The sequence below is a fragment of the Eretmochelys imbricata genome, chromosome 19, assembly GCF_965152235.1.
Source record: "Eretmochelys imbricata isolate rEreImb1 chromosome 19, rEreImb1.hap1, whole genome shotgun sequence".
Taxonomy (NCBI): domain Eukaryota; kingdom Metazoa; phylum Chordata; order Testudines; family Cheloniidae; genus Eretmochelys; species Eretmochelys imbricata.
This window is the reverse complement of record NC_135590.1, coordinates 10,364,230-10,383,323: the sequence shown is the minus strand read 5'-3', so window position 1 is coordinate 10,383,323 and position 19,094 is coordinate 10,364,230. Positions and strand designations below refer to the sequence as shown.

The following is a 19,094-nucleotide window of genomic DNA, read 5'->3' as shown; positions in this document are numbered from 1 at the left end:
GCCACTGCAGCTGCTGAAACTTGACTCGTTAGGAGGGGCCCGAGGCTGGAAGCTAAGCCTAGTGCAAGCATGGAGGTTAGCCTGAACTTTCCCACTGCTCCTGCTGTTCTCCCACCTCAAGGGACGGACAGAACCCGACAGGCACCTGCCCTCAGTGACTTCCTCTCTACCCCTCTCTGAGCTCTGCAGTTCAGCATCACGGTAGGCTCTCAACACACATGCCGCAGATATACTGACCTGATTTTTTGGCCTGCTGTACACCAGAACTGGACAGAAAAGTTGGCATATATAAACCATACATTCCAGGAATTTAATGTAGCTGCTCAGCCTGCACAGGAGAGAGAAATAATGCTTACACATGTCATGTTAGTGGCTGGCCCAGTCAGTTTTAATGTAAGACCCTGAAATACTTTTTTCTTATGTCTGCACACTTGACTTCAGTGAGGGCAGAAATGATGAGAACTGGTGGTGAAGTGACAGCATAGCCTGTCCAGCGGGGGTGGAAGCTCAGGCAGAGTGTGTAAGGAAGCACCCCTGCACCTCAGAGTGACAGTTGTCAGGGCAGGTGCCCAGCTCCATGCTCTGTTACAAGGCTGCTGCTGTAGGGGATTGTGCAGGCAGTACTGACATCTGGGGCCAAAATGTACAAAAGCTGAGACAGAACAGACTGGCCTTGGCTCAGCTGAGCGCAAACAAGCTGCCGTGTCCTGCTGCTATAAACCGAAAACAAACAGCCCAGGCACATGGGCAGAGGGGACTTTACCCCTTTGCCCAACTACCCGTTCTGGCAGTTTGACTAGCCCCTCCAGTGATACCAAAAAGCAGCTTTTCCACTCCATCTGATACAGAGGCAGCTGATGTGAGAAATAAAGACCTGCTGCTCTCGCTCCATAAGCACACCAGGGCTCAGGCCTAGTTCCTGCACAGCAATGTGTGTGGTGAAAAAAAGCCACCATGGCATGTTATGCACCAAGCCTTTTTCACAGGCGCAGCACTGATCAGGCAGGGGGGGCAGCTACTTCAGATCGAGCACCAGGGCTGCTATAGGCAGAGGGTAGGCCAAAGAATAGGGCCGTTGGCCAGCCCGGACTAAAGTGTACAAGCTGGGCCCAGGCTCAGTCACAGGCCGAGCTGTGTGCTTCAGGAAGTGGAAGTCAGAGGTGGTGCCCGGCCTTAGGCAAGCTGAGTGTTAAAAGTCCCAGATCAGCAATGCACCAGCCTCTTCCTGCAGACCCCACCTCATTATTGCTTTCAAATGTTTCAGACAGGGCACTGCAGCTCACAGTTGGTCCAGGCAGAGTTTGAGACTCCCTGGCCTAAAACCCCTCATCAGTCCAGCCCTTAGTGTTCTCCATTTCCACCTTCTACTGCTTTCAGACCAGGTGCTGCCCCATTATCAATCCCCACCCTACTTACCACACAATTACACATGCACGTCACCCTATTTCCTTTATTTTACAAGTGCAGCTTTAACAATGATATGAACATGCAGAAAACAAGTTACTCAAGTCAGCAGCACCCCAGAGAGGAGAGAATGTAGGGGACACTTGCTGGCCAATCAACAGGTGAAAGAGAGGAGGCCTCTTGGAAAACACTAACTTGACATAGGTGGAGAGATCAAGCTTCCAGCGGGCTTCCTCCTGCCTACCATCCACCCCCTCCCTTTGCAAAGGCAAGAGGGCTTAAGTGCTCCTCCTTCACAGGACAGCAGAATTTCAGCACACCCCTCTGTCACTTTAGTGACCTCTCCCCTCAACTCTGTAGTGAGCCACTTGTCCCACTTTCACCAAGCTCAACAACAGCACTAAGCCAATCCCATGCAGTGGGCAGATCAGCCACTGAACCCCCTCACTCCCCAGGCCCAATTCAGCTCTAGGGCTTCCCCCAAGCTAGAAAGGCCATAAAGTCCCTTCCCCACTAATTTGAGCAGCAGTGTGGTGACTAGTGGCGCAATGTCCTCTGATAACTGAAATGGATTTGTACCAGTGTGGACTGGGAGGAGTAAAAAATCCTTCTCTGTTGTAGATAAAATGGTGTTTAATTGGCACATTAGCCTCTACTCCAAAGACCAAGGGTGAAGGCAGGCCTTATTGAGGACCTCCCCCACGGCAAACAGATGAAGGCTAGGAAAGCGTTACAGAATAAGCCAACTGTTCCTACAAGAGAGCAGAGCAGTCATGCAGGAAGAGTTAAGGGACTTACCCACTGTGAGCAGTGCTATATTACTGAAGGTAGGACTAAGACCCCAAACGCCACAGCTGTTCCACTGATAAACACGGGGGGGAAGGGGCTTAGCCAGGGTACTGTGTCCTGTAAAAGTTTTACAGGTGCAGCTTGCTTTGGAGCAGGTACATATGTGGGGGGGAGTGGGGGGAGGAGAGAAGATGGAATTTTGCCCATCAAGGCTCCAACTGCCCAGTTTCAAAGCAGGAGCTCGGAGGACAGCTGCATCAGCTGCCCTCCTGTCACAACTAGACTGGTTCTTAACCAAGGACTGGGGTTAGTGGGTCCCAAGAGGCAAGTGACAGTCCCACGAGATGTTCAAACATTGCTTTAGCCTGACTTGCCTAGCCTTTTTTGCTTTACTTCCTCCTCTCTGCCAAGCAAGGGCCTCGGGATCTATATAAATGTGAGCCAGCTGGCTACGGGTCTGGCAGGCGCTGCTGCTGCAAACTGATACAAGGACCTTGCATTGTGCTGGACTGACAACAGCAAGGATGCCAGTCATGAAGCTGCTTCCGTGGCAAGTTCACTTGGGGACGACAGGAGTGTTTACTCGCCCAAGGTCAGGAGATGACCCTTCCCTCCCCCCGACCCATGCACATCCTGCCCCATTCCATGGTATGTCTCAAGGGGGTGGGGGGGAAAAGAGGGGCTCAGTTGAATTTAGCCTTTGAAAAGTCCATTTCTGGATGCTGCTCCATGAACCTGTAAGAAAGAAAGGTGCACAAGTGAATGAGCTAGGTAGGCTGCATGCTACATAATGTTACTTTGCAACATCAAACACACCAGACAGTATGACATTTCCTAGGCACTGTTCAATCTATCCTCACAACAGCCCCTGTATAGTGGGGAGGCATTAATCGCTGCTTCCACATAGGAAGAGGATAGCAATGCCCCCTCTACTGTCACTTTCACTTGCTATCATGATGGCTGCTGCCCTCCCCTTCCCCAGGCCTGCAGGTCTCACATTAGCCATGTTGATTTGCAGAGCTTCCCGTGCAAGGAACCCTGGACACCACCTCACTCCTTCCTGCTCCCGTTAGTAATATCAGTAACATTACCCAGTCATCAAGGCCAACAGGTGTAAACGAGCAACGGTTATTAATGGGACACACCCTTGGGAACTATTACCTTCAGGCCAGACACGTAGCAGCTGCGATGTTGATAATGGGGGTGAGGGGATTCTGATCGAACCTTAGACATATTACTTAGTCATACATATTACTGGGGATGTTGGGGATGTCTCCGCTACTGAGGTAGTGAGAATAGTAGCAAGAGAAGGATAGCACAGAAACCCAGCTCCAGTAAAGTTAGGCCAAACCCTGCCCAAATGTACAGCTCTTCCAGCAGCTTTGATTAGCTTCATGCTCCGTCTGCCACTGCAAGCAGGTTTGGAAATACTGCATCATGCAATGTGAACAATATGGTACAAGGAGGCGACCCACCGATGTAGTTCAGCACTATGCAACTGCTGGCTAGGCAGAGGGCTATATGCAACCACATTCCCATTCTGCATGACGCTGGAGAAGTGCCGTTGCAGCGGCATGTCAGCAGAGAGGACTTTGTTGCCAGAGAGCAGGAATGTAGCTGGACATCACCAAAGCCCACTATGGGCCGGACAGTCTAAACTTCAAGCCCATTCTCCACCAGTCAAAGAACACTGAGACTAAGCTTATGGAGAACATTCAACAAGTGGTCTTGTGTACAAGAGATCCTGTCTACACTGCTCAGGGAAGCAAGGGCAAACCCAGATTCTTGGTGAGAGGAGACCATCTCAGTTTCGAGTCTGATGTACGTTTTGGAACAAGAAGTCATCTCACTAGAGGCACACAGCACATAACCCTCATGGACCTTTAGCTTGAACAAGCCCCTATGGTGCTGATCAAAAAACTACATCAGATAGTACTGCCAGTAAAGTCTGCAGAAAAACTGTCCTGCTAGACTAATCCTTGTTTCACCCCAGGGAAAAGAGGCAGTTTTGCATTTACAAGGGGAAGCTGCACAACCTACAGTTACCCTTCGTCTCACCACCAGCAGATGTGGGCACTGACCCCATATAGCCTTGCCAGGAAAGTTACTCACAGGAACTCCAAGGTGCAGTTACGCCAAACAGGGCTATAAAGATATAAACGTGCTATTGGCTTGGAGACAACTGTCTAATATAGGATGTGTGGGGGAGGAAAGATTATCTGGGCTACTAGGTTGAGGGAGATTAATGAGCTTTTATGTGATCTCACTGGCTCCATAGAGACAATACCTCCAGCCAAGACACCACCTGCTGTGTCTTACTCCCTGCACTTGAAGCTAGCCCTAGAGCAGAGCTGTGCAACACAGCACATTTCACGGAGGGTCAATGTCTAAAACATTGCAACTGAATTCTGCACGTGAATGCAGACAGGTTCCAAGGCCAAACCTGTCTCACACGCCATCAGTCATTCTCCCTCCTCCCATTACTCCATGACATATGGCTGACACACAAAATTGCTCAAGGGAGGTGGGGAAGAAAGTACCCATGGATGAATTCTCTGTACGCACTTTTTCAGTATATCCTGCTTCTTCTGTTCATCAGATGTGGGGAGCCCCATGGATTTCTGACGTTGATCATACATCATTTTCTCCACCATGCTGCGAGTTTCACTGTCCAGGTCTGACAACTAAAACCCAAAGAGATTCTGTTATAGATGGAGGAATAAACCACAGGCCCCATGGCCTACATACAGAACCTCTGCTTACAGTGAATTAAGACAGTAAAATTTCAGTCCACTATAGTATGCAAACTACAGACCTACTTATAAACTGACCTGTAAATCCAACAGCAAAACCTTATTGCAGTGAGTGCAGGATTCAGTTTGCAGGGTAGCTTTGAAGTAGCCAATACCAGCTCATGCTTTTGAATTATTTAACTTGCTAGATCATCTCTTTCTAGTTATGCCATCCATAACCCCAGTCAGGGAATACACTCACAAAGTCTCTCACAAATATTCAGTTAGTCATACTCTGATCCAAAAACTGTTCCATGAGGAGGCAACATGTCTCCTCATGTTCCTTTTAACATGCTCCCTACACCACTCCAGGTGAACACTCACTGGATTCTATAGGAGCAAACTTTTCTGGAGTAACACTGAACTCATGAAAACAACAAGGAGTCTGGTGGCACCTTAAAGACTAACAGATTTATTTGAGCATAAGCTTTCGTGGGTAAAAAACCCACTTCTTCAGATGCATCTGAAGAAGTGGGGTTTTTACCCACGAAAGCTTATGCTCAAATAAATCTGTTAGTCTTTAAGGTGCCACCAGACTCCTTGTTGTTTTTGTGGATACAGACTAACACGGCTACCCCCTGATACTGAACTCATGGTATTTGAAGTCAGGGGAAGGGGTTTTCCTTACACAGAGCAGAGGTTTCTTCTCAGACTAATGCAACATTGTCACCATGGGCAGTGGCAAGTTTACACCTTATTTTCCCAGGACACAAGAAATTCTACAGTCCCACTTCTAATTCAGACCAGGTCTCTCATGGGGCACTGAGACGAGTTGTGTGCCACACTTCTTATAGTTTCATAGGTCAACATTTCTCCCAAGTCTTCATCCCTTTTGGATTCTGTGTCCTTTGGCCCCATTTACTTTGCTTGCAGATTGAATACATGGTAGAGGCCAAAAGGTTTAAGAAAACCTTGATCACAAGTTGATCACCGTACACAGCCCCTGTTCACTATGGCTAATGGGGTGACAAACAGATATTACCTTTGAGTTCTCTGGGTTAATTTTCTTGGTGTTGATTTCTGGGTCCGTGGAGACTAGCTTGCTCCACCATTCCATCTTGTTGATCTAAAAAGAGGAGAGGAGGCAGTAAAGAACACTTCACAAAACAGCAGATTCTCTGAAAATGCTCATCTGGATATTTAGGTGGGTTACTTTTTTGTTACAAAGAAACAGAGTTACTGGAATCAAACCCAGCTCACGTAGCCCTTAAATGACAATGACCGCCAGAAGATAAAGCCTGGGTATAAGGTGGCTTTCCCACTCTCAGTCACCTCAGTTTAATCCCAAATGGCAGGAATTACCAACGCTAGCAACAATCTGCAAGGAGACAGCGTCCAGAATGGGCAAACCCATGTTCCTATTATTAATCAACTGCAACTGAAATAACATAAAAGGAACACTGCCACACTGAAACCTGCCAGCACATGACACACTAACTGTGCCCAGATGTTCACATACCACAGGTGAAAGACAGATCAGAACTTTGCTCCAATAATCCACCCAACTTTAAAGAAAAGCAGACTCCATTCTCAAAGAGTGAATGACCAATCCAGGACCAATTAAAAGTTACAGCTGAAGATCTGGTCAGACTCTAGTCCTCAATACACTGATGTTCCTAAGTGGAGCAGTATATAGGCTCAAGCAATACTGTACCAAAGAACAGGAGTGGAAGTACAATCTTAACTCTCAAGGTTCCTGGCTCTAGGAGATGTATAACAGACATGAGCCTGAATGCTATCACTGATTCATCCTGCTGTACCTTGTACAGGATGTGAGAAAAATTTCCAGACCTGAGCCATTCTTTTTAGGTGACAAAACTGAGGCCTGGTCTTCACTAGGAAATTAGATCAGTATAACTATGTCACAGTAAAAAATCCACACCCCTGAGCAACACGATTAAACTAACCAAACACTAGTGTAGACAGTGCTAGATCGATGGGAGAATTCTCCTGTTGATTTAGCTACCTCCTCTAGGGGAGATGGAGTATCCACTGCTGCACCATTTTAAGTCTACACATGCCCTGAAGAACTGTCCGAGATTGAGGTGTCAAAATACTGTGTGTATGGATCACTGGTCTGACCCAGTATGGCATTTATGTTCTTACCTTCTCCAGGTGCACGGTGACTATTTTACCATCCTCAATCAGCCAGGAGCTTTCCTCCACCTTCACTTCATTGTATAGATCTCCTTCAATCACTGGGGGGTGACCCTTCAGCCCCACTTTCAGGTGCCGTCTCTGAACGTCCACCACCACATCCTTCCCCTTCAGCCGAAAGCTCACCTTGAATGGGATGGCCAGCTGGACAGGAAAGAGAGAAAGAGGGATCAGAGAGATCTCTCACTTTCCCTTGTGTTACTGCTCCAAGACTTTCTACCTTGAGTTCATCTGAGCTACACGGTATATGCCAGAGTAGGACATGCTCTTTGTGCATTAAATATATGGATTCTGTGGGGGCTGAAGCAGACATTTGGCAAGATGATGCCCGACAGGTCTCAAGTGGGTTGCACAGGATGAGCAAACTATGAGTGCTGTCTCACTTCAACAAGGTCAAGATTGAGGCAGAATGACAAAAAGGCCTCAAAGCATCTTGTCTACTAAGCTCTCTCCCTCTATGGGTGTGCTACAGCTGAACACTGTTACTATTATCTTCTTGGACAACCAGAATACAAAGCATATCATTGAGCTAGCTGACCTTGTTACTCATCAACGGCTCCACAGTTCATAGCAGTGCCTGCCCTCAAGTTTCAAGGCTAGAATTCCTCACATCCCCAATCAAAGGCAGCACTTACATCCAATTCAGAAAGGGTCTGTGTCCACCTATAGTTTGGAAGGTCAGCCCCATTCCCAGAGTTTGGTTTAAGTTTTCCTTTATCCTTCTCATCTTCTTCTTCTTCGTCATCAGTCTCCTAAACAGACAATTTAAGCATCAGTAAAGAGGTCTTCAAGCCTGCATATACATTTCACTAGTAAGAATGGCTCTTTAAATTCATATGGGATTTTCCAGTTAATTATGTTTTTTGATGCCCAAGGCACTCCACATAGATCCAGCCTGGAATTAGAGGGCAGAGATTTCCTTTTAAAGCATCAGATTTTTAATACATTAGGAAATGTCTTTGAGAATCTTTTGCACTCGCCAAATGGGCAGGGAGTAGAGATGGCAGAAGCACTGAAGACCTCCAGCGCACGCTCTCACAGAAAGAGGACGCTCCACACTGTTCAAATGGCATACTCCTCCACATACCGAGAGGCCACCTCAATGTTGTTCAGATGCACACTTCCTCCTCCCCAGAACTGAGGAAGTCTCTGGGAACACATTACCTGTTTGCTGGGCTCTGGAGATTCTGTTTGATTCTCACAGGGTTTCACTGAGACATCTTTGGGCTCATCTTGTTTTCGCTCTTTTTTCTGTTTTAAAAAAAACCCCAAACCCCCAGACTGATTATCTGATATCTGTGAAACTCTGACAAGTGAAATGTACTAATAAAGCACTAGGTGGCCCCATTTCCTTCTATAGATAAAGCTGCAGACCTGCGCATGACTCAGAACTACAGGAAACTTGGGGGGGTTTCCAGCTCTACTGCACCACATAACAGGAAAGCCCCACTCTCCGAGAGGCAGTCTGGCATGGTGTCAGCCCTCCTCTGCTCCCTTCCCCAGTGTAACTGCACAGAGAGTTACTCAGAGACCGTGCCAGAGCGCTCTGTTGCAATAAGAGCACTTGCTGAGGGCACTGGGGCAAAGTAACCTGTAAGAGAACCAAGGAAAAGAAAGATTGGACAGGCTTAGATTAACTTGGAAATGCAACAGCTGCTCCAGCCTGGTATTCTGGATATTTGTACAAGCACAAAGCTTCTAACTGAATTATACCAGTCACTACTGATTGGGCTGCACACAAGCCAACAAAGAAGGCTGGCTCTAGCCCCAGACAGTCTCCTTTTAAAAGGCAGATGTGTGTGTGCACACACGTGCACCATACTGAGCTCTCACCTGGTCAATTTCCTGTTGCAACCTTTCCGCCTCTTCCTCTGTAAGCTCCTTGATCCTTGGCTCATTATCCTCCTGCTTCTTTTCTTTAACGAGTTTGGCAGCTCGCTCTGCCTTTTCACGCCGTTCTGCCTCTTGCCGGGCCTTTTTCTCCTTCCGCTCTTTCTGAGCCAGCTTGTTGTGGTGGTTGAACGTCTCTGTGATTAACTGAAAGAAAGAAGCCCAATGATGGAGGAGTTTTAAGACTTCACCATACTCCCGAACCTGGGTGGCAGCAGCTGAAGGGAGACTTCACCTCCCTTATACGTCTACTGCAGAGCAGACACGTTCCCCAAAAGCACTGACCTAGGGATATTTCCCCCTCTTTTCATCCCAGATTTGAGATGGTGTCTGACAGAATATCTGGGAAAGTTCAAAATACTTTCCAAATCCCTGCCCATAGGAGAAAAGTACTCCTTGAGCTGGATTCTCCATTGCCCTGTACCTTGTGTAGTGTAAAATCCTACCATTTGATTTGACAGTGTTTAACAGCTACTTTGCAGAGGTGAAAGTGCAATGGAGATTCAGGACCCTAGTTTGTATATTCAGCTCTGTGCCAAGGATTTGTAGTCTCACCTTAAACTATTCATGTAGTCTCTGTGCCTCACTCATCTGTAAAATGAGAAGAATACTGTCCTAACTCACAGAGGACCAGGAGGCTCTGATAACTAGTGTTTGTCAATGCTTTGAGATTCCCCCCGTGGAAGAAGTTATAGGAGTATAATAACTGGATCCGGATGCTTTCCAGGTGGAGTACACTGAAGACCTTTCCCATCTGAAGCATCCCCATATACACTAGATGGATAATTATCCAATTTAATATTTAGATGGTAAGCTATTTAGGATGGAGAACTTGCATTCATACTATTTTTTGTAAACACCTTGCATTGTTGGCAGAAGGGGGCTGGGGGGAAGAAATAACAATGAATACTTAAAAACCTAGAAGGTATAGTTTGTGGGAGAGAGATTTTAAAAATTTGAAAACCAAATTATATTGCTTGGGACCAAGTTACCATATAACCCTGCCCCAGGAGCACCCAAGAAAGGCAGAATATCAAGGTCTGTGACGTAAATGGCTGCACTGCTTGGAGGGAGAGTTGAGTAAACAGGCAGGAAGCCAGAGAAATAACCCAGCTGTTGATAATGCCAGAGGTACTGTGCAAGGCAGCACGTAGTGAAAACATAGTTCTACTATGGAAGACACACAAGCTCTTCAGACAGGAAAGAGAACATCTGGGGAGAATGTAATACAGGGCAGGTGGGAGCAATGCTGGGTACCCCTGGTAACCATCACAGATGGGAATCAAGAGGAGGGGAAGAAGAGATTCCTTATATCAAAGGGTATGAGTTTAATCAGAAGAAGTGCCAAGGATGTGATTGACACTTATCAGGGTGAACTAAGCCAAAGCAGCTCAGAGATTCTGGACCTCAGCTAATTATACAACTGACTGCAAACCAGTACAGGGGGAGAAAGATACAATTATTATTAAATCTTTATGTACACAGCAGGAGTGCAGTACTCTGTTCCCTCTAAGCTGAGGGACCACCCAGGAGTGAATCACGCACTTGATTAGCAGAGCCACGGCAGCATGTGCTCAGGTGGCCCTCCCCCAACTGCTCTGCAGTCACATTGCTCCTGCCCTCTATCTTGGAACCCCTGGACAGCTGCTCCTGGGACCCTCCTGCTTGCTGTGGAGGGGGACAGAGGGGGTGCCGATATCAGGGTGTCCTGCTTCCCCTGCCTCCCCCCCCCCCCCGGCCCATGTACCCCATTTCCACAGAGCGGGAGGAGAACACAGGGCTCAGGAGCAGGAGAGCTGCTGTGATGAGTGAGTGCCTTAAAGAGATAGCGCACAGTCCCTGACTTCCCCAGCGGCCAGAGCATGCACACTGTCTGTGTCTCTCTCACACGCACACTCTCTGACACATTCACCTTCCAACACATACTTGTGTTGTTGTTGGTACTTCTTGGTACTTCCTGCAGTGCACATATATTCTATGTCATTTGATTCTTTCGAAGTGCTATTATTTTAGTTTCTGGACTGGTCTATGCATTTCATAATTTTATTTCTTTTATGCTTAAAATTTAATTCTTTGAGTAGTGAGTTCTAAAATGCATAATTATCCCTATGGTAATTAAAAAATTATGGGGCTTTTTGTTTCTACTGGTGACACAGATCTGCACATTACCTCAATATTGGTGCACATTACAAATTTATTCCACACATGGATGGAAAAAATTAGAGGGAACACTGGCCTGTAGTATCTTCTTTGATATGATATTCAAAACACACTCCCTCTGTTGTATACATAGAAGTGGAATTGAGTCTCCAAAAAGCCAAAAGGATGGTACTACTAAAATAGCATTCTAATTCATTTGGGGAAGGGAAGTGAAAAGGAGACAGGTGTGTCACAGGGTAACACTGGCCCTTTAAGAGGGAAGAAGCCAGTGCACCTGCAACTGGTCAGTTGACCCCAAATTAAGCTTAAGAGAGGGCATCTGGGCACTAGAGGACAGGAGATTGGGAGAGTCAGAACAGGTGAATAGTGCCTGAACCTGAGAGTGAGCAGCAAGGAAAAGGTGGCAGGAGTTGCTTGGAAGAGAGCTGAATTCATATAAGAACTGGAACAGAACTGCTGGTGAGAACTCATTGAAGTGGGGAATCCTAGATGAGTGGAAGGCTTGGGTAGTGGCTCCTAGGAAAAAGGGGATGATACAGCTTGGTGAGGGGAAGCCAAGCCTGGAAGAAAGAGGGTTGATGCAGGAAGTGGATCCCCTGCCAAGGGGCAGGGCTTACAGGAAGGGAGGCCTGGAGGAGTGGAACACTGCAGGAGGGGAAGCTCTTATGGCAAAGACCTGAGTGAAGGGTTGCAAGAAGACTGGTCACTCTCAGGCAGGAAGGCCTGGAGAGAGGGACTCTACACGGGTGTAAAAAGAACTTGGAACAGAGTGCTGTTATTGACTTGGGTCGGTGATGTGGCAGAGCTCAACCTGAAGAGGGGAATGGCGGGGGGACCCACTGTATCTTCATATGTTTACTGTGGAAACTGCAGAATGGCTTTATTACAAGGTTTTTGGGGAATAACTGCAATGGTGTGTACCAGTTATGCCCAGGGCAAGCTTTGTATCAGAGACAGACTATGTTCTCTTCATGTGTGGATAAGAAGGAGAAACTGAGGCTGGGAGAACCTGTCAGGCCACAGCCTGTTGTGGGGGTGCTGCTTGGTGGAGCTGCCCTATGAAAAGATTTTCTCCAGAATCTTTCTCCCTCCACAAAAGAGGATTCAACATTATGGTTTTCCTGCCTCTACAGCTAGTCAAATTCCAAGCTATGATCCCAAAGAGCTGCGTGAAACAGGCTCAGTGTTCTTTCCCAAATGGAGGTGGGAGAAACATGCTATTTCTGTCCACCTAACCTACATCTCAGGAGAGTCAGGGGCTGAGATCAGGACACTGATGCATACCCAGCAGCAAGTGGCAGGGTGTTCTGCAACCATTTGACGGTGAAATTGGCTCTGTTTCAAATGTTGGAAGACCCTTAAAGTTGCTTCAGCATTTGAATAGCCATGACCAGAAGTACAAAATATGTATTTGCATGTAGTATCGTTTACTGCCTGTATAGTGATTTGTCAAAGACTTGCCCTTACTGAGGAATGAATCCAAAGTGAGGATGATAATTTTAAAAACAAACCCTCAGTCAAACACAGGAAGGTTCTTTTAAAAAAAAAAATGGGGAGGGGTGTCAGTCATCTGAAACTATCAGGAGTGCTAATCACATTTTCTTTCTATAACTATATGCCAATCTTTGTGATCTTGAAGATTTCTAACTAGTCTCTCCCCAGACTGAGGGGAGGAAGAAGAGTTAATCATTTGCATCATTTTCATCCTAAAGCTGCTTTTTCCATTTCATAGATTATGCAGCATTGACAAAACCATATGGCAGTGGTTCCCAAACTCTGGCATTCAGATCAGCAGTGGTTGGTAGAGCACAGAATTTGTTAAACTGCATTAAAGCACCTACAAATATATTAATTTCCCAATACTGATTTTTGTTTTCCATGCAAGAATGGCTGTAGTTGCCGGCCACACATGTTATTCAATAGCCAGTAGGAGGGGATGTGATCTGTATGGAAATTAATGTTTCCATGAGATGTTACTAAGACATAGTCCATAACATGAAGAAGTTTGGAACTCCTATGTAGCTAACTACAGAAGGCATTCAGAAAGTTTAGGTACTTCATATTTGAGCACTTAAGTCTGTTGTGAGATTAAATATGAAATGTAGTACTCTGCAGTAGGGTCAGGAATGCCAGCCTGCTGGAAACTGAAGGGTCCAGTTCTCCCACACCCACACAGCAACCACCAGCCTCACACCAACACTGTCGTATCCTGCAGCTCAGAGACAAAGTGGTAACTGCATATGCAGTGAGACGGACTTTGTGCTTTTTCTGAAATGAACAAACAAGGTAACCTGGGGTTATCAATCCTGCGGTGTCTGTCACAGTTAAATCAGTATGTCTGGCAGGCTTGCTTTCCAAACAAGCCTTTGGCCAGAGCATGGCCAAAAAAACCAACAACCTTTCACCGCTGATGCCACTCACACAAGCAAACATGCTCAGCTGTGGATGGGGCAGTCTATTATTACCTTGTTTCCTTAGTATGTTTCAGCAGTTTCACAGAAAGTCAGGCCCATAGAGCAGTAAAAAGAATCTGATGGCAATAGGAGAGCATGTGGAGGCAGAGCAGTAACTGGAGAATATGGAGAACTCAGTCTGCCACAGAAATGAGTGTTTCCAGATAGAGCAAGCTATGCTCTAGATATGTAAGAAATCAATCATGAAAATATCAGGGGAGTTACCTTCTCTGCTACTCCCTCTTCTCCTCCTATGAAGAAATCAGTTTTACGTCTGAGGAAACTGAAGAACGTGTTCACAAGCTGAAAGACAAAAGACAGGTAGTTTCAGAAGACTTGGAAAAAAGATTTCAACTTCCCAAGAGAAAACAAACAAAATAACTTTACTCTTGGCCTGCCAGGACACCAAACTGCCACCAGATCAACAAGAGATGCTAGTTCCCATCAGTACTTCTCGCCTCAGTAAGGAGAGGTTTGGTTTTTTTTGATGTTCTGTACAGTAATCCCCAGCCAAGTCTACTTGGAGATCTGTTTAAATCTTGACATCAAACTCCCGTACCTATTTATCAGAAACAATTAGCGTATTCTGCAAAGATATGCCTTCTGGATTCTCTACCTTCAAGAGATTTTTATGAGATTATACAATGGGCAAGGACTGATAAATTCCTTTTGAAGTCACCTTCCTTTAGAAGCACCATGACTACTATAGTTACAGTGGGGGCTTCTAGAATTATAACCTTAAAACTATCTGGTGCGTGAGGATTTTTTTTTTTTAAAAATAACTCTCAAACTTAGGTCTCTTTGCTCATGTAAAAACCCCAGTAGTTCTCTCTCACCAAGTCATTCCTCAGCTCTGAGCAATGCTGTAGTAGCCATAGGAGACCTTATGTGATCAAATCTTTTTTTTTTTGAGAGAGAGACTACAGCACACTTACTTAAATATGAAGAATTATAAACTGCAGCTATACTTATAAGAAGTAAAGCACATGTGAATCAGTATCCTAGACTTCACTAAAGAAAATTAATCTGTAAAATTTTGTAATTAACAATGGCCAGCAATGCAAACTAGAACAGGAGTATTTTTGGCACCTTAGAGACTAACATTTATTAGAGCATAAGCTTTCGTGAGCTACAGCTCACTTTATCAGATGCATAGAATGGAACATACAGTTAGATATAAACACAGATAAGTTGGAAGTTACCATACGAACTGTGAGAGGCTAATTAGTTAAGATGAACTATTATCAGCAGGAGAAAAAAACATTTGTAGTGATAATCAGGATGGCCCACTTAGACAGTTGACAAAGTGTGAGATACTTAACTTAAGGAAATAGATTCAATATGTGTAATGACCCAGCCACTCCCAGTCTCTATTCAAACCCAAGTTAATGGTATCTAGTTTGCATATTAATTCAAGCTCAGCAGTTTCTCGCTGGAGTCTGTTTTTGAAGCTTTTCTGTTGCAAAATTGCCACCCTTACATCTTTTACTGAGTGGCAACAATGCAAACAAGGTCTTAATACCTACTGCACTGGTTTAATAAAGCCAACCTGTTGCACAGCTGCAAGAAAAGTCTGTAAGTCTTGAAATAGTTGTTACAATCCCTTATCACTTTTTCCTAATCTTATTAGTATCACACTGAACAATTTTTTTTTTTAAACAGTCTGGTAAATGAGAACTATTTGAGCAAGTATTCTCATTTCCAGGCCCTAAACCAAGAAAAGTTCTTACTGTCCAAGGAAAGGATACATGGACTCAATAGAAGCAGACAAATAGATACTCTAATATGGCACAGCTAAAGGATAGCATTTCATAATGGTCCAGATGCATGGGCTGCAAAAAGGAATTGCTTCCATCGGACATCTGTAGGGCCATACAAAATTCACAGCCATGAAAAATGCATCAAGGACCATGAAATCTGGCCACCCGCTGTGAAATTTGGTCTTGTGTGCTTTTACCTTATATTATATAGATTTCACAGGGGAGACCAGAGTGTCTCAAATTGGGGGTCCTGATCCAAAAGGGAGTGGGGGGGGGGTAGGGGAGGTTATTTGGGAGAGGGGGGGTGTCACACTACTGGTCAGCCTTCTGCACTGCCTTCAGATCTGGGCAGATGGACGGCGCTGACTGTTAGCCGGGCGCCCAGCTCTGAAGGCAGTGCCCCGCCAGCTGCAGTGCAGAAGTAAGGGTGGCAATACCATCCACCCTTACTTCTGTGCTGCTGCCTTCAAAGCTGGGCGGCCAGAGAGTGGCAGTTGCTGACTGAGGGCCCAGTTCTGCAGGCAGCAGTGCAGAAGTAAGGGTGACAATACCATACTACACCATCCTTACTTCTGTGCTGCTGCTGGCGGTGGCTCTGCCTTCAGAGCTAGGCTTCCAGCCACCAGCTGCTGCTCTCCAGCTGCCCAGAAGTAAGGGTAGCAGTACCCTCCCCTCTACAATAACCTTGCAACCCCTCAACTCCTTTACAGATCAGGACCCCTAAAATAACAACACCATGATTTAAATAGCTGAAATCCTGAAATTTACTAATTTTTAAAATCCTATGAATGTGAAATTGACCAAAATGGACCTTTAATTTGGTAGGGCCCTAGACATCTGACAAGACTAGACTACATAGGTATGTTTCAGCATGGCAATTTCTGCAAGAAATTTAAAATTTCTGGGAGATGGTAGAGGAAAGGAAAATAGTGCTCACTGAGACTAAATCCTACCCACACCTCAGCTAAAAGCTATACTATGTCAGTAGGAAGTGCTGTTGCTACTATGGTTTCCCTGACTGATGTGGGCAGGGACTTGATCCTGAAACCCATGGTAACCTCACCATCCTATTTATCTTCCAAGGTCATTTGAAACACCATGTAAATGGTCATCATAACATTTTGGGATGATTATCAGTACAGAAATCTCTGTGGCCAAAGAAACGGCTCACGTTTAAACAATTTTGCTTGTATCAGGGTTGCGACGCTAGAAGCTGGGACTGGATGGCGGGATGTATCACTTGATAAATTGCCTTGTTCTATTCACTCACTCTGAAGTACCTAACACCAGTCACTGTTAGAAAATGGGATACTGTGCTAGAAAACCATAGGTCTGACTCAATATGTTTTTTCTTAGGGTCACACTCTCCAGGGATAGGACTCAATGACATGATTGACAAACAAGTAACCTGCCCTATAGATATATATGTAATGTAGCTGTGTTGGTCCCAGGATATTAGAGACACAAAGTGGGTGAGCTAATATATTTTACTGAACTGGGATGATAATTTCCAGACCTGAAAAAGAGGTCTGTGTGGCTCCAGAGCTTTTTTTCTCTCACTAATAGAAGTTGGTCCAATAAGAAAGAGAGACAAGGTGGGTGAGGTAATCTAATATAGCTACTCATTCAACTTACTTTTATATTACATCCCTTTGCTTGTATTTTGTCTATTGAAATTGTAACATGGGTGTGGATTTTGTCTTCTTGGCTGTCTCTGAAAGCCCATACATGTCAATAGCACCATATTAATGGGAAATACATTCAAGTCAATGTCTTCCAGCCATTACCCCAGGCACCCTGAGTCCTGGGGACTCTAGGGGAAGCAATAACAACGCGTGTAGAGGCTGCTGGCAAACAGCAACATGGCAACCTCTGGGTGACCAACAGGAGCATGCCTGCCTCTGAAACGACTACCCCAGCCGCAGACCCAGGACACAAGCACCATACCGACCCCTTCCTCTTTATTAAGAATCACCATTTCCCTACCAAAGTCGCCAAGCACGAAGGCAGGAGGGGAAATAACGGGCACATCAGATGGCGGGGGAGGGAAGAGAACCACATGGCTTAATGCAGCCACCAGAGCACGTGCACAGGAGCTGGGGGGTATCACAGCTTTACTCCAGACTCATCTCCAGGGGGCTCCCAACCAGGGTGGGGTGAGCCCTGCACCCCAGCTCGCCCGCCCCCGTTCCCATTTCACGCGGCCCCGGAACAGAGTTCGGAGCTCAGGGGGGAGGAGTCGAAGGTGGGGGAGGGGCGGCCTGACGAGCGCGTCCATCCGGGCGTTACCTCCCGCACGCCGCCCTGGTGCTGCTGGGCCATGGCCAACAGCATCCCGTCGAAGCGCTCCTCCTGCTCCGCCGCCTCCGCCGCGCTCGGCCCCATCATTGGCCCGCTGCTGCTGCTGCTGCTGCCGCTGCCGCCGCCGCCGATGCGGATGCCTCACACCGGAACCGGAAACCCCGCCACCACTCGGCCGCTGAGCCCGTCAGCCAATCCTCGCGCCCAAATCCCCCCAATCTGCTAGTTGATTGGCTGTCGCCGCGGCCAATCCACGGAGAAGAGGCGGGAGCCCCGACACAGGGTCTGCGCTTGGCGTTGGTTTCTATGGTTACTGACAACGTCCGGGACCTTCCAGAAAAATCTGCGCAGGGCCGCGTAGTCCTAAGGGGGAGGGGTCAAAGGTCAGGGGTTATAGGGGCGTAAAGGGTCCTGGTTCTGGGGTGGGAGCCCTAGGGTGTCCGGGGGACTCCTGTATTAGGGTCAAAGGGAGAGGCATGGTGGTAGATGCCTGTGATGGGGTCAAAGGGAAGGAGTCATGGGCCTTGGTGATCAAAAGGGAGAGGTTATGGGACTCCATGTTCCTGGGAGGGCATCCTGGGGGTTGAAGGGGGGGGGGGGGCGGGGTGCTACCTACCAAGGGAGGGCTATGTGGGGAGGGGTACCACACTTTCTGCTCATTCCACTTGGGTAGGGATTAGAGGAGCCTGTTTCCTTTCCCTCTCCTCACGGGCCTGGCGGCCTTGATGTCTGGGTTGCAAACGCTGTGAGGGAACGTTTAAACTAGGGCTTCTCAAACGCCTCCAAAGGATAGGTCAGCCTCACATGTGGAACCAAGGGCAAAGAAGCAAAACCAAGGAAGACAACTCTCTGTTGCTCGAGGGCAGCCAGATTGCTGATGACAAGCTTGCATACTGACTGAAGGAAGTAACATGTTCCTGACTCTAATCACAATGAAAAACACCAGGAGCAGCAAACACATGACCAAGCTGATGCATCCACTTCAATGGTCAAACATGCTGCTGTTGATAAAGGACGGTATCACTATAGTCACTAGAGGAAATGGCTCCTAACTCTTACCATGCTGTTATTAGTAACCCAGACCAATTTCATGACTGAGGCCTGGAAAGACAGATCATTCTCTTAAGCAACACCCAACATGTCACCCTTTGTATAGAACAGTTTCTCTCTGTTTTCACCCTTTCTGGGCTACTCTGCTCGTTGCTGAGGCACCTACACAATTTAGTGATTAAACTGCTTGGGACTTTTTGACCACAGTGTGACTGTATCAGGTTCCCCTCTTCTTGTGCACTGGAATGGGAAGGCAAAATATGGGCTCTTTTTAGACCGCTGCAAAACAGTGGGGTGGAACAAGAGATAAATGCCAGGTCCATTTGTTCTGAGTGCAA

General features: G+C 46.6%; 1 protein-coding gene across 2 annotated transcripts; it reads right to left on the bottom strand.

Moving 5' to 3' along the window:
• Window positions 1–1,436: 1,436 nt before the first annotated feature.
• NUDC (nuclear distribution C, dynein complex regulator) lies at window positions 1,437–17,854 on the bottom strand. 2 transcript variants are annotated; one of them, XM_077838031.1, is made up of 9 exons: window positions 17,695–17,854; window positions 13,871–13,948; window positions 8,976–9,179; window positions 8,307–8,393; window positions 7,778–7,894; window positions 7,092–7,286; window positions 5,968–6,051; window positions 4,759–4,877; window positions 1,437–2,928 (listed from the first exon to the last, which is right to left on the bottom strand). In XM_077838031.1, exons 1-9 carry the CDS (start codon window positions 17,791–17,793, stop codon window positions 2,877–2,879), a joined length of 1,035 nt encoding a protein of 344 aa, XP_077694157.1. In that variant the 5' UTR covers window positions 17,794–17,854; the 3' UTR covers window positions 1,437–2,876. The 2 variants fall into 2 exon arrangements, with proteins under 2 accessions (XP_077694157.1, XP_077694158.1); XM_077838032.1 differs by lacking the exon at window positions 17,695–17,854 and adding an exon at window positions 17,392–17,578.
• Between the last annotated feature and the right edge of the window lie 1,240 nt (window positions 17,855–19,094).

Excerpts from the sequence above, each read along its gene's own strand:
- NUDC (XM_077838031.1), bottom strand. The coding sequence starts at position 17,793 with ATGATGGGGCCGAGCGCGGCGGAGGCGGCGGAGCAGGAGGAGCGCTTC. Across the intron at positions 9,180-13,870 it reads AAGAGGGAGTAGCAGAGAAG|TTAATCACAGAGACGTTCAA; the intron begins GTAACTCCCCTG and ends TCTTTCTTTCAG. Across the intron at positions 2,929-4,758 it reads AAGCAGGATATACTGAAAAA|GTTCATGGAGCAGCATCCAG; the intron begins GTGCGTACAGAG and ends TCTTTCTTACAG.